This window comes from Pezoporus occidentalis, unplaced genomic scaffold (genome assembly GCF_034315485.1).
Source record: "Pezoporus occidentalis ecotype Australia unplaced genomic scaffold, CSIRO_AGI_Poc_V1 ctg25, whole genome shotgun sequence".
Lineage (NCBI taxonomy): Eukaryota > Metazoa > Chordata > Aves > Psittaciformes > Psittacidae > Pezoporus > Pezoporus occidentalis.
Window position 1 is genome coordinate 1,356,108 of NW_026914394.1, and position 15,329 is coordinate 1,371,436.

The following is a 15,329-nucleotide window of genomic DNA, read 5'->3' on the forward strand; positions in this document are numbered from 1 at the left end:
TTCAGGCAGTCTTCCAGCTCAGAGAAGAGCTTCTATAAATAAGGTGAAATTACTGTTGTGGGCAGATGAACTCCCCTGGTCATGGATTGTGCAGCTAAGACTATGCAGAGCAAGCTTGCTCTTAGCCTCTCTGGAAACACACCATGAAATGGGGACATGCTGCAGTTATACTATAGCCCAGACAAAAATCTTACCAGGTGCGTCGACCATATTCATAAATTCCTGTTAATATTAAATCACAGTGGAAAACCCTAAAAGACCCTAAAACATCGCATTCGTGCCCAGTCTTCACCCATATCTATGAACAGCTTGCCCCAAAGCAACTGGTTTAACCCTTATTTCTCATTGAAAAGGCTATTCATTTAATCCAGGATGTTAAGCAGTCTCATCATTGCGGAAGGAAACAGTTTTGGACTGGAGAAAAGGAACAACCCTCAATAGTGCCATAGCGCCGATGGTTTAGGGCAAGCTTAGCACAAAATCACTGCTTTCCATTGCAGATTCAGTTCTTTAGCTCCTGTTGAAATTAGCAGGGAGTTTACTCTGGACTTGTGTCACAAGGAGAGTGCAATTTGGCCCTATAAGTCTGGCCCAAGATGGTAGGGACTGGGCTCTGGGAAAGGGTCAGGATCCAGGCTGAGACCAGCAACAAGCTCCTGAGCAACAAAATTAAAGAGCATAGGATTAAAGCTAGATGATCACCCCAATTTGCAGATCATTACACATCCCTTGCTCTGCTCCTCATCCATTCCTGTGTGCAGGACAGCACACAGAAAAGAAGGGAAATAGCTGTTTTCACTGGTCCCTTCATGAGCACTATTAGAAGAGCATCACAAAATCACACAGGGAGCATCCATAGGCCAACGAGACCTTTCCAACATCTCTCTTGTGCCCAAAGCAGTCTTGGCTGATGAAGCAACAGTTCTCCCAGCTCGCAGTTTGCTCCCTAGATAAGTCCTCAAGAGTCAGGAAGGGCAGGAATCGTGTTCTTGGCAGAGTAGCACCAGCTTGCCCTTCAGAGCAGAAGGGAGTTCTTCTAATGTTCTTAAGACATTACAGTGTCTGAGCACCACAAGCCCCATTGCAGGTTGGAAGATGTATTGGGCTTGCCTACATGACATGCAAAAGAGTTACAGGCTCAGCCTTTGGTAGATGCTCAAGTGCATTTTGAGGGATCAAGGACTTCCACTTTAATCTCAGAAACTGAAGGGAGGATGACATTGTATCTTAGATGAGAAGGTCGCAGCTTGTCAGCCTTTCATCCCCTTGTCCTGAGTCCTCCTGCATGCAGGCTGTGCGGTGCTATCCTGTGCTGCTTCCTGCATAATTGGATCAAACTCACTCTGATTACATTTAAGGAGCTGATAAATCCAAAAGCCACTCGCCTGTTACAGCCAAAGTGGCTCTTGCTGTAGGGAGTTAATTAAAGCCACGACTATAAAGCTCTTTTTGCTGCTGTGGAACTTGGGGGCAGCTGGAGTTGTCAGCCTGAATGGAAACAATCTGAGGGAGTTATTTCCATTTAGAAGCAGAGTTATCACCGCAGTCCCAATAAACCATGAAGCTGAAATGTGAAGCCTTACTCAGAGCTTGTCTAGAACTTCCCACCAAAGCATGTCCGATAAGAGTACATTGACTCCTTGCCGCTAATGTATTTGGCAAAAGTCCTTGGTTTCCACTACATTTTTTCTGCAGGAGTTTCATTGGTTTAAGACATTGGACACAGATGGGAAAGACAAGCACAGGAAGGATGCAGAAGAAAATACAAAAGCCCAACAGAAAGAATATATGGGGAGCTGGGAGCAAAAGCCTCTGAAATTAGCAGACTGAAGATACAAGCCTGTATTCCTATAGATATTCCTAAATATATCATATAAGTATTCCTAAATACATCATATAGCCTGTATTCCTATAAATATTCCTTATGTATCATATAGAAATATATGAAGCTATGCTGTTCTAAAATGGGCCTCTGAAATCCTTCTTTTTTTGAAGACATGAATGTCGTACATTTTTTTACCAGTAGGTGATGAACAGATGACCTAATTTTAAAGCAGTTTGGGAGTCAGGCAGGGCAGCATTCCCATACTTGTCTCACCTCTCAAGCACATTTGCTTCTTGAAATCAGAAGGTCTATAACCAAAATGGGTCTAGTTACTAGTCATGGTGCTGGTGCTATTGGTGATATCATGCAACTAGCAACAAGAGCTCATCAATTAGGCTGCAAAACAGGTAGCTAAAGATGATTCGATCCCTACTGGATTTTACATCAGTGGAAGAGTTACTGAATCTGCAAGCTTAATTTTGCTTCCCTTTGGAAACAGTCAGGTATGGTCTGTTTGCCATACTTCGGTGTGATCCTCAATTGTTCCCGGATGCCAAGCTGTCAGAGCTGCTGTTAATCCAGAAGAGATTGCATCTCACCTTGGAAAGGTGCCTTGCGTACACCACTATTATCTACCTGCTGGCTGCTAACTGTGCCTAGGCATAAATTCTTCAGAAAACTGAAGCTCTGGCAAACCACTGCACATTATAACATCACAAACCTGGAGAGCATAAGCCATTTGAATCCAGTCCTCACTCAGTGTCACATGCCAGATCGATCTCATCCTGGGGAAACTCCAGTCCAGAAGCTAAGAGGTAGCTCACATGCACCTTGCTGAAGATCAGCTTATGTATAGCTACTGGGCCAACAGCAGCTAGGCTGGAGCATGGACCAAGGGCAGCAGTGGACCATCCACAGGGAGGGAAGCCTCAAAGCATTAAGAAATGAGGCTGAGGCCAGGTGTCACAGGGGCAGAATAAGGTTCAGGTTAGCCTATGTCTACAATTAGACAAGTTGAAGCTCAGAGCTGAACAGACAGTAAATTATAGCTGTATCCCCCAAAGAGACAGAGCTCTATAGACATTAATAGTGATTTACCCACCCCACTTTGTGAGGCATCTGAAGTGGACAATACACTCTCAAGACTGCTCTTTTTCTCACTGCTACCTCCCAATTTCCACCTTCCAGGCCACACAAAAGGGTCTTTGTGGAAACAGATTTTAGCCTATAAGCTTTAAACAAGGCTTTGGAACCAGGGGAATTAAGTGGAAAATGATTGAAGGCTATTAGAGGGTTTTGCATAGCTTTGTTTAATGGTGGGATATTGCACACAAATGAGAGCTGCTGACTGGAGCTCAGCAACCATTTACACAGTGAACCCAGGCTGCTGGCAAGCTTGGCAGAGCCTGGTACTGCTCAGTACATGTATAGCATGGGACCTTCTCATTGCTCTGGTTAAGCAGTGGAAGAACATCCCCCTGCTATTCTTTCCTGACCTTGCAAGCCAGCCTCAGGCACCACAGGGTTAAACAGCATCATTTTCTAACCCAGCATAGAGCCCTTGGTGTGTTTTCTCAGCACTGAACAAAATCTGTTACCTCTCCATCACTGGCCAGGGTAGCTGGGAGATGGGGGAAGCAGCAAGAAGGCTCCTTGCCTCAAACTTCATGAGCTAGGCTAAATGATGCATGTCCTGGTATGTTTACACCATGAGGCCCAGATCCCAGCTCTTGCACGCTGCTTTCCTCAAAACCATCTCAGTTATGCGGCCAGCCACAGATGCATGTGAGAGCCAAATGAACTTGAGGTACCCTTGTGTCTCACTCATGTGTAATGGAAGCCATCTCAGTCCTTCCATCCTTCCTTTTGGTGAATTCCCTTCACCTAGGGCTTCCTCTCCCCACCACAGCACCAGTGACAGCATCAGATTTGTGAAGGTGAGCTGGAAGCACCACACACCCGCCCATGTGGCAATGTCTGTGCAGATGACAATGAAATGTCATTGCCTCAAGCAAAAAATCAAAAGCTGTTTCTTTACTCTCCTTCATACTGTGGGTATGCAAGTGCAGCCCAGGTTAGACATTGTTGTTGGGGGCTCTTCCTCTCAGCAATAGCTGTAACTGCTTTTTTCCCCCGAACACTCTTTATAGCTCTTTCATTTTATTATAGAAAAATTCTCAGCAATTTATCATTTATTTATTAGAAGGAAAAGTACTCTTTTATTTTATATATTCTTCCCATTGCTGCCCATTGCTTCCAAAAGAGAGATCCCACCCCTCTGCTCCTGCCTACTCTCTCCTCCTTTGCTCTTTTTAGGGTATTTGACAGACCCCTTTCTGAGCCAACTAAACTGACTAATCCCAGGGAACACAACTTGGTCTTTCATGCAGCATGAGTTTAACATGGATTTCATGAGATGAGCTGCACTAGTGCAGGGGCAGACAGATGTCAGCACTGGGTCGGGATCGGAGCAAAGGGGCTCTTAGCTCTTCCCTGGGTGCCAGGGGATGCACAGCCTCACAGAGGCCCAAGGGAGGGCTGTCCAACCCCAGACATGTGCTGTCTGCCACATCTCTGCTCCCATGGCACACACGGGCAAGTCACCACCCACCTCTGCTCATGGGACTGGAGTTAGTCCATCAGGCAATTGCTCACGGCTTGATACATGTGAGCCTTTACCCCATCATCATTGCTTTCCATCAGTTTTGCTTCACAGATCGTAAGAGAAAACAGATCAGTGCTTTTTCCACCCAAGCAGTCCGTCACCTCCTCAGATCAGCTCTTTGCTTTTCTTGACACAGATCCACGCTTACAAAATACAAACCAGTTATCTTGGATCCTCTTGCCTGCCCAGACAATGCTGCATCTGCAGGGTCTGTAATTGCTATTCCACGTGGCTGCTGCCCATCACAGTAGATATCATCTTCTGACCTTCAGAAATGAGTTTTATCACTCCAGGTCTCAGACTAAAAAAAAAAACCCTTTCCACATAACTAGGAAAATAACAAAATAGGAAAATCTTACACAAACCCAGACTGGACTTTATTGCTGTTCTTGTGAGCTTTTGCTCTGCCATTTGCTTTACGGACAATTATCAGCACAGCAGAGCTACCCTGTGAGAGCCAAGGAATAATCTTATGGAATAAATACAACACTGCAGCAGAGAGCAACCTGTCCTGCCTCAGAATATTATCAGCAGTGATGGCACTGATACAGGGGGCACCTGCTTCTTGCTGGGTCTTGCTTTCTTGCCATTGATAGGAACTTTCAGGAGCTGCCAGTTCAGTGCTACCCGACCAGCTCTGGCCCTGGGTTGAGGCTCCTGTGCGTACCAAGCCTCAGGCACAGGAAGGACAGATGCCTACTAGAAGGTTGATGTCCCCTTGTCACTGGAGATGAAACTCTGACCGGAAGGGTGACTGCTTGCCTCCAGCAGAAAGCACACCTTGGTGAAAAGGATGTGTGGTCAGTAAGTCACAACACCAATGCATTATACCTGAGCAGTGTTTGTCTGCCACCAAATCCTTACATGACCTTAGTCACATCACTTCATCTCCCAGTACACCCACTTCCTCCCCTCCAAAATGGGAATGTTCACTCCTTTACCTTCTTTATTCCTACTCAGACTCCCAGGTTTTGGTGGCAGCCATAGCTTCTTGCCATTCCCCATACATACAGCTCCTGACACCTCTGGGTCCCTACAGCAGCCTGGGTACCGATGTAGTAAACCCCAAGTGCCTGTATTTCTGCTGCTCTGAAAAATCTGGGAGCAAGATGTACAGCCTTACTGCTATTCACTGCCTCCACCTGCTGCTACGTATCTCCCTGTGAAGATAACGAGGCAGAACACTTCACACCGAACCAGCTTCCTCCTTTTCTCTCCTCGGTGAACGCACTTTGCACCTGCCTGTTAACAAACGTACACGATCCGCATCGACCGGGGCTGGCTCTGAATTGAACTTGGAATGCCTTTTCAGTGCCATAGCCTAGTTAATAATTACTTTTATGACTCACTCCACTCCATGCTGCTGGAGCGCCATTAAGAGAATTGACAGCACAAATAACAGAAACATTAAGCCTAATGATGTTGGGAGCGTTAGCCCTGCTGAAGTGCTCCTGGTGTCACAAAGGAAGAGCCTTTCCCTTTAGCAGTTGTCCCTCCCACCGGGGGTGTGTGTGTGTTTTCTTCCCATCCCTGGTGCTGCAGAGGAAAGTCAGCTTGCTGCTCCTTTGAGCTTTGACTCCAGTAGGAGCTGCAGGTGCACATACATATGCATACATTCATATGTCACACATGTTTGTGCAGCAATCATCCCCATTTCAGAAGGCAAACTCTTGACATCCTCAGTTTCCGTATTGTCCTGCAACTCCCCTGTATCACAAACACCCCCCCACCAGCCGTGCCCTGCATCTCGCTCTCATCTTGTTTAAATCATCAGGGAAAACGCACCAGTTTGAGTCACTTGCCTGGATTTCCCTCCCAGCTGTGCAGGGGCAAAGGTGGTGGGTGGATGGTAACTGTCACCTCTGGATGACTCTGTCTCTAACAACATCATTTTCAAACACAAACCAGGCCCCTGAACTGATTTTCCCCAATGGAAATCCACTCATCTTCTAAGAGAAAAAGTTTTCCCCCATTCCCCAGGACCTCCCATCTATTCCCACCAATGATGTGTAACCCTCTGGAAAGGTCTGGAGAGAAATAAGAAGCAGAAGATGGCTGTATTAATTTATAAATCACAGGAGTGGATTTAATACTTCTCAAAGTATCTTGAAATAGCATATCTAAGGATCATGAAGATTTTTGAATGCAACGAGCTTGATAGATTTAATAAGAGACTTTGGTTCAAGCAGGGAGTTTTCCCTGTTACTATTTCCCGAAAGCAAAACTGCTTTTGTGAAATAGCTATTTCTTTTTTCTTTTAATGGGAAAATTCAATTTCTATTCCTTTTTTTCTTAGGCAGTTCCTCTTCTTTGCCTTCATTGCCACAAATTCCCTAATCTTGTTATTCTTGGGTGTAGGAAAAGTGTAATCATCTGAGCCATGAAATTGAAGACAACAGCAACATTTCCAAGGAGGTGACTGAAGTCAGAGGAATTAATTCTCCCAGCAGACAGCTCTTATTTAGAACAAATGTGATTTTAAGAACTGAAGCTATGTTCTTAATGAGGCTCTATGAAAATATATGTAGCCCACAGCTGCTGGGAAATTCAGCATTACGCCAGAGAAAGGCATCCTGTCAGGAGAACAACAGCCAACAGGATCATTCAGTAAGTTCATCGCTTAGTTCCCTGCAGAGAAAACCCATCTCTGTATTTCTCACCCTCAGAGATTGCTGCCCTGATCAAGGGTATCTATCTACAGCTATTTATTGAGTGACCAAAACTGGCCCACCAAAAGAGGTATTCTGAGGTTTAATCAAGGAAAAGAGATGGTTTTTCCTCCGGCTCTTTCAAATGAAGCCGCACACATGAGCAAGGAAGTCGGCACACAGCACAGGGTTAATGCACGGAAGACCTTGCTCTAGGGTGGTACAGATGCTGAGGTGTTTCTTTTCTTTCCCTCAGATAAGCAAGACTAATGCTTTGATCTGAGTTGAGACCCCTTTTCAGCTCTGTGCCTCAGTTTCCTTTCTCACCTGTTGTCTTTCTGTTAACCCAGAGCAGGGTCTGCCTTACTTGCACCAACACAGCGAAGCACCATAAGCACGGGTGGGACCATTGGTCATCACCATGGTGCAAGTCCACATTCAGAGGGATTTCCAGGGATTTATGGCCAGAAAAAGGGTTTCCCAGCAATGATGCAGCAAAAATTTGCTTTAGCTTTGGGGCTGGTTGTTGTTTTCAGATGAAGGATAAGAGAGAAAAGCCATTTGGAGATCATTACGCAGCATGAAGCGGGGAGGGCAGCCTCGGGGAGCTTTCCATGCTCTGCTACCTAGGTTTACCTCCCCAGAGCAAACAGATCTGCCGCTCCCAGGTTCAGCTGTAATTGCCAGCCAAGGGTTCCTTTTTCCCAGTGAACTCAGTGGCCTCATGGAAGGTTCCCAAATAAGCTGGCTGCTTATTTGCACAACAGCCACAGGGTGCAGGCAGCAGTGATATGCCCACCCACAAGCCAGACCCCTTGGGTCTGCCTGCAGCACATCCTTCCCACATGCAAAATCTGCCTCTGACTGGAGGGTGCAGAGCAAGCAAATGGGATAAAGCACCAGACACTTAGAATGGGAGAGGGAAGATCAGCTCTCAATGAGAGCATCAAGTTTGCCTGGCTCAGCTGGAGATAAAAAGATGAACCACAGATCATACCAATTTCTCATACTGAGATAACAACAGAGGATTTGTCTCCAAGAGAAGCATCTTTTCTGCCTATGTGCCAGCAAAATAAGTAATTTTCCTGTCTGACTTTATAGCAAACTTTGTCAAATATCCTTCTGGCACCAGGCCAGAGAGCTATATAAGACATATATATACATGTTCCTTGTCACAGCAGATTGATGCCAGAAACTCCAGCAAAGGTTTCAGCAGCAGAGACCTACCTCCTGTGATGGCTTTAGGAGGGTGCACAGATCTCTGGAGGCACAGCTTGTTTAAAGCACCATTGTGGAGCAACCTGGCTTTTGGAACTTAGCTGAAAGCAAGGGGTCTGGGAAGGGACTGTGGCCCCAAAGCTGCAGTTTGGTCCTTATGTAGACACAGAGCCCAGCAAGACCTTATTTTAGGGGTGCCTGGAGGATTGAATAATAGAGCAACTCTCAAGTGTTTGGATAGGAAATTTCATCTGGAACCTGGGAAGACTTTTTCCTGGCAAAAGCTTCATGAGAACTGGTGTGTTCTGAGGACAGGCCAATTTCAAGAAATCAGAATTTCCTGATGAATGTGTGCTCCCTGGAAAAACTCCTGGGGACTTTTTGCATGCAAGGATGCCTTGAAAAAACATCATTGGTCCTCCCAGGTCTGACACCCTCTGTGCTCTGAGAAATCAAAGCCGTGTCAGCATGTGCAGGTCCCACAGAGAGACTGAGAGTGATTGGAAGTAGCAGGAGATCTGCTGATGGAAATGGAGAAATCTCCTCTCCGCAGAATTTGTAAATGAGACTGAGCAAAGCCATGGAAACGAGCCGGTACAGAGCAATCATCACTGACCAACCCCAGTGCTGCAGCTGTCTTCTGCAGCCTTGTGGTTCACTGTGAGCCTGGGTGAGAAGTGGTCCCCTCCTTGCTGGAGCTCCCTAGATCAGCAGTGGGGGCAATTGGAAGAGTAGAAGTCCCCAGACTGGGCATCACTGCATGGAGCCAGTCTCCAAGAGGTTTAAATTGATATTAAAAGGAAAAACTCAAGCTCCCACCTTCCCTAGGAAATGTGAGATAACAAATGGTGTAAGACAACGCCAGGGGAGATGCTCCACATCTTTAGTCCATCTGGAGCGGTGTGCTGCTGCAGAGGATGAGCATCTGCTGTGGTTTCACATTGCTCTGGGAACACAGGTAAGGTGTCACTCTGAGGCTACCCCAAACAAGGAGCTCTTTGGGGTCATTAGTTTGGGAGCCAAGAGGTGTCTGAGGCTCTCTCCTATGGATGCTGAAAGCTCAGCTGAGCTGACAGCATCTGACAGCTGGAGAAAACCAGCCTTTCAACCTCTAAGTTGAGCACATTTGCTATGGGCTTACTGGAGACTAATGACATAAAAGCTCATATTTTTCTAACAGATGGACTTTGCAAATGGAGATTTCATGTTTTCATGGATATTTTTGCTCTTTCATGGATCTTTTTTTCCTTCTTCCAGGACTTACCCAGGGAAAATGCCCCATTTCTTGCACCTGGAAGTTTTGCCCCTTTGCTGTGGACTTAAAGTCATGCAAAAGAATGGCAGTTTATGAACATTCATGGAGCTCCTGAGCCAAAATCAGAGTGATAGGCCACAAAGGGAGGTGAGGGCTCCCAGGGAAGGATAAGCATTTAACAGGAGGGAACCATGGAAGGGGTTAGGCAGCTCAGCCTAATGAAAGGGAAGCTATAGGAATGTGTTTCAGGGATACAAATTTCCAGGTGGCCAAAAGGTATCTTGGTTAAAGACCATTGTTTGTACAAGGGTGAAAAGAAATAAACTAGCCACAGATAAATTTGTGCTGGGAATTAGAAAACGCTAATTACATTTCATGTGATGTTTCTGCTTTATGCTTCCAGATGGAGAGAGAAGCAGCTCAGGGCCCAGGTTAGTGCTGGGCAGCTGCTATGGCAGGAAAGGTACCAGCTGCGAGTGCAGGAGGGCAGCAGTGGATGCTCAGCAAAGCCTCCTCTCTGTTTTTCTCTCTGGTTCCACCTTTAAAAAGAAAAACCCTTCCAGGGAGTCCTTGCTAATGGCCAAAAAAAATCCTTTCTCAAGGGAGCAGGCTTTCATTTTACACACATTGTCAATGGAGCCTCCTCAGCCAGCTCATTTCCCAGGTCTTTAACCAGCCAGCCTGCCTGGAACGGAGAGATTTCCTCTCGTCTCAAATCACTTGGCTGCACATGGGAGAGAAGCCCTTTGACGAAGAGAATTTGCAAGGCTCTCAAATCCTCTTTATTCTTGCTGTGCTATCCCTCTTTGACTCATCTCCAAGAGACCATGTTGGGCTAAGCCCAGGAGGAGCATGGAAAGGTGATGGCACCAATCCTAGACACACACAAACACAACAGATACAGCTTCCACCCCTTCCCCGCACCATAAATTAAACCCCATCTGTACCCAGGAGTGGGGAGGATCAGCTAAAATAATCCAGTACATTCCTCCATCACCAGAGGGGCTGAATTCAGAGCAGCTCACAGTCCTCATCCACCCTGGACCACAGACCTGTTCATCCCATGTCCCTAATACACAGGAGGCCCACAGTTCACATCTGGTCTGTTCAGGTACACAGATGGAAGTTAACACACACATGCAAAAAACAAAAGGCTAAAATGGGCTATTCCTGTGTTACCCAAATCAATGACAGCAGGAGTCCATGGTGGGACTAGTGTTTAGGCAACAAGGGCTTCAAGGATCAATGTCATTCAAGGGGCAACATGAATTCTTCGGGATTCTTTTTCCTTGCAGCTAGTTGCACTGTCTAGAAAATCAAGCAGGAGATTGAGGAGCACATGGCAAAATGAATACAGACAGCCCTGGGTAACACACAGTCCTGGGGTGAGGGAGAGGGTGGTTGGTACAGTGAAGGAACCAGCAAGCTTACTGAGTGCAATTATTTAATGGGTCTGTCGTTTCCAAATTCCACATTGCACACACAGAAATAGTCATTTAGAAAAAGACTCACACTAGAAACGCTGACTTGGAGAACAAGAAACACTCCCTGTCTCCTGCTACACAAGGAGGCATGAGATTTACAACAACATTACAGCCGATCACAGAGGAGGACCAACAGACAGACACGGGAACCCTGAAAGACAGAAAAAGGCAAAAGCAGGGCATTCATGCTTCAGAAGGCAGCAGATGTTCCCATGCCCACCTAGCTGTGTGGGCAGGAGGCTGGGGTCATGGCTTGGCATACAGACACACCACACCAGGGATCAGCATCTCGCTGGTCCTACACCTCTGCTTGCCCAGGTACCATCTCTGCTGGTTGTCGTCTCTTTGGTCCCAAGGGCATCAGCTCCCAGAGCAACACTAGCTTTATGACAACCTGCACGTGCAGCACGGGATGTGCCTGGTCCCAGGGCTGTGCCAGTGTTCCCTGTATGGTACTGACTGTGATGCTGCAAGTCAAGTGTGAACCACACTAAACTCATAGCTGGCCTTCAAAGCCTCACTTCTGCCCCCATTCCTGTCCAAGGGGCCTTTGCCTTCTACTTGCATGGGGTCTGCCATTGTATTATCCATCACTGGCAGCATTTTGTGGTGTAGCTGTAATAAAGCCGGTATGCACACCCCAGACTTGGTTTTCAAGCCTTGAGCAAGCAGGGAAAGGAGTTGTACGGTTACCACTTGATTTTACTGTATTTTTGGCTCCAGATACTCAAAGAAAAGTGATACGGTAACTGTATTCAAGTGGACAAAGCCCTTAAAGGACTTCCAGCTTGTTGTGTGCCATCCCAAAAGGCTGGTGAGACAGCAAGCTGGGAATCAAACCCAAATCATCCAGCTACTCTGTTGAATTGATACAGCAGTCACCAGCAGGAAAAAAATCGTGGGAGCCTTTTGTTCAGTACAGCAGTTCCTGTGTGCCAAAGGGCAGCGGTGCTGGAGGCAGAGCTCACCCATGAAAATGAGCTCTAAAGGAGATGATTGTGCAGAGACCAGACCATAGACACCCATCTACCTTCAAGCAATCTATCACTTCCAGATCAGGAAGCACCTAAGCAATAGCTGGGAGCATGGAGGCTGGGACAAGCAACATCCTGGTTTTGCTGTCTTCATGCTCTTCAGACCTTGCTCTTGGCCCTGCCAGAAACAGGATGCTAGGCTAGCTGGGCCTTTGGAATGATCTGGTATGGTCACTCTTGTGTCCATATGACTTCCTAATCACTCAAAGTCCCAAGAGCCCCATTTCAAATTGAGGTTTTCCATTAACAGAGAATCTATGCAGCCGTTCCTACACAAAACCCACTTTCCTGCTGCTACCTCCCCACATACTGGTCTTGCCTATCACCACTGTCCTTCCCCACACCAATCCCTTATCTTCCAAAACAAGTGAACAGACACTACAGGAGTCAGAGCAAAGGCCCATTAGCACAGCACCATCTTCCCATTGAAGAACATGAAGCTTTTGCAGCAATAATGCATCACATAAGGGTTCCTCCGAGGCAGAGCTATTGTCTTTGTGCTGAACAGCTCTCGATAAATTCTCTCCTGCAAACTCATCCCATTGCTTTGCAAGCTCATGAGTTCATTGAGCAGCCAGTTTCCTGCAGCAAGGAGATCTACTGCCGATTGCCCGCTCTGTGTAATGGATCTTGCAGACACTTCAGAGAAGGAAATAAGAGTCACCATCTTCCATCACAACTATACTAAAGCCCATACAGTTATTGGCCCCTTTCCCAAGCTGGTGTGTGTCCAAGGCCAGCCTCCCACAAAAATATGGGAAGGAAGCTGCCTAGCACTCAGTACACACATTGCCCAAAGATTTCATTTGCAGTTTCCTGCCAATCTCTGCTTACTCCAGATTCCCCAAGGATTCAGTGTAACTGACCTTCCAAGATACGTACTGCACTGAGCAGCACAGCTGCAGCTCAAACTGATTAAAACAAGAGGAAAATACCAGTGCTAATGGTGATCCTTGTGATTTGTTGTCTCCTAGAATGGGTGGTAAAGTCACCTGAACGAAGGTAACACGGGACAAGTGTTTTCAACAGAGGGGAGATTGTTTCACACTGCTTTTTCGATAGCAAACACACAGCTTTGTCCCTAGTGCCAAAAAGCCTGGCACTAAAAATGCTGAAATCTTCTTGTGACTGAGTGGCAGCAAGCTGTAATTTACTGCATTCCTGCTTCTTTTATGTTCAAGAATTGCTTCACTTCTGAGAAGAAAGAGCTGTCATTTGTCAGCCCCGTGTAGCCCCTCCTTCCAGCCATCACATTTCCACATTAAGCTAGACAAATTAATTCATTCACCTCTTCCTATCCACTCCCAAAAAAAGCCGGTGTATTCCCAGGAACTGAGAGTCATCCTTTCACAACAACATCATAATCAATTTTCTTTTTAAAGCCATGTAATGGGCATGTTTCAGCAAAAATTCAGAATTATCCTGCTGTGGCATCCACCTCCCTTCAATTGATTCAGAGAGAAACCTGTCTGTCTGCTGGCTTTTCACAAGCAGCTTCTCCACATCTCTGACCGATGGCACATCATGGATCTCTAGCCCACCCATTGCAGCATCTGGCTGGCTGCTAATAAAAGCTCTGCCTGGGTTTAGGATGCAGCCAGGTCCCTGGGCAAGTTGAGCTGTATGGCCTCTCCTCCTGCGGTATACTTGGCCACTGGTCCATTGCCTTCCATGGTGAAGAGCTTGCAAGCCTTCGCATTCTCATGAACTGGAGTGGACTTCTTTGAGGAGATGGGGGAATTTGTGGGGCTCAGCTGAACAGCAGTGGTATCCTGCACCGTGTGCTCGCTAGTTTCAATTTCAAAGGCTGTGTTGCCAGGTTTGATGAGCCCAATGTTGGAACCTGGTTTGGATTTCCTCGCCCCATGAGCTGGGGGCCTCCGGCTGCAGATGCAGCAGGCACCGAAGAACGTGAAGGCCACCACCAGCAAGATGGGTCCGATGATGATGGGAGGGTTGTTCATGGGGATGAAGGTCCCAAAGGCAAATGCTCCCACTAAGGTGATGTTGATCCCTGCTAGCATGATGCAAAGTCCACAAGCACAGCAGAGGGCAGGGGAGGGGAGGCCCTGAGGTCGTGTCTTTTTCTGGATGGGTTTCTGGGGCAAAGAGGCGCTGCTCTTTTCACTGAACATGTTGAGGTTCATCAGAGGTCACTTCAGTCCTCACAGGATGTACACTGTGTCGAGAAGGTTAGTTTTGGTTTCCTGCTGCCTTAAATCCCTGGAGAGGAACAAGAAAGCATGCAGTTGTTAGAGCAATGAACCAAAGGCACCTTTCCACCACAGTTCATGATGACCAGCATCATCTTCTGTGCTGATGCCAACAACTAAATAGAGATCCAAGCCTGTTCCCAAGTAAGGGCTCTCACTGCCTATGGTGCCCATATGCAGTCAGCCTCAGGCTGGGGAACTGAGCCCAGTGTGCTCAACGACCTTTGCCTAGGACACAAAGCAGGAACACATAGCCCTGGATGGCAACAGCAGTTCTCCATGGACGAGATTATTGGATGTGATAAGAGTTGGCTTTGTGTTCATTGTATTTTGCTGGGAAGCCGAATTGCTAGAAGCCAGATTGCCAGCAGTTTGCTGGTGATGCCTTTGATTTTACAGACAGGAGATCATTTCTCTTCCCAGCCTGATTGCAAACAATAGCATTCTGCCCTCTCCTACCCCCTTGCCTCACTCCCTAGCTTCTCCCCCTCCTCTGCTGTTAAATCACTTTCAGAAGGGTTGCTGGAGGAAAACTGGTACCACACAGGTTTCCACTGCAAGAGCCAAGAATCATTGTTGTGCTATTAACACTCTGCAGCCACTACATTAAAAGAACCCCACCAAATCACGCCCCCCGTCACTCTAAAACATGCAATGCCAAACACTGCAGTTGGACCAGCAAGAAATGGCATTTTCAACATGTTTCCTAGGTTATAACATTTTCCCGCAGCTCCAGCTGAGGCAAAGCTCTGCTGCTCTATCTGGTGTCATACCTCATTTCCATGGCTTGGGCTTTTGTTTGGACCTGAATGAAGTGCAGCAGTGAACTTGCAGTGAAGCTCATATCCAGTGAGACATCAGCTGGAGCTGACAGGGACAGGCACACGGAAGGATTAAATCCTTCCTCATTGAGGGATGCCTGGCTGGGGAGGAGTCTCTGTAGGCAAAGATTTCTCCAGAGAACTGAGGGTGTGCAACGGAGAAGGG

The 15,329-nt window shown here is 46.9% G+C and overlaps 1 protein-coding gene and 1 long non-coding RNA gene across 2 annotated transcripts in view; one reads left to right on the forward strand and one right to left on the reverse strand.

Annotated features, from left to right (window-relative positions):
• LOC134165864 (uncharacterized) overlaps positions 1 to 15,329 on the forward strand; it is a 303,752-nt gene that overhangs the window by 179,412 nt on the left and 109,011 nt on the right. The window lies entirely within an intron of this gene.
• Positions 11,043 to 14,951, reverse strand: TMEM275 (transmembrane protein 275). The gene has a single exon (XM_062623016.1). The coding sequence runs from the start codon at positions 14,274 to 14,276 to the stop codon at positions 13,716 to 13,718; it is 561 nt and encodes a 186-aa protein (XP_062479000.1). The 5' UTR covers positions 14,277 to 14,951; the 3' UTR covers positions 11,043 to 13,715.

Bases quoted from the DNA above. Each gene is read 5' to 3' on its own strand.
- TMEM275 (XM_062623016.1), bottom strand. From the start codon at position 14,276: ATGAACCTCAACATGTTCAGTGAAAAGAGCAGCGCCTCTTTGCCCCAG.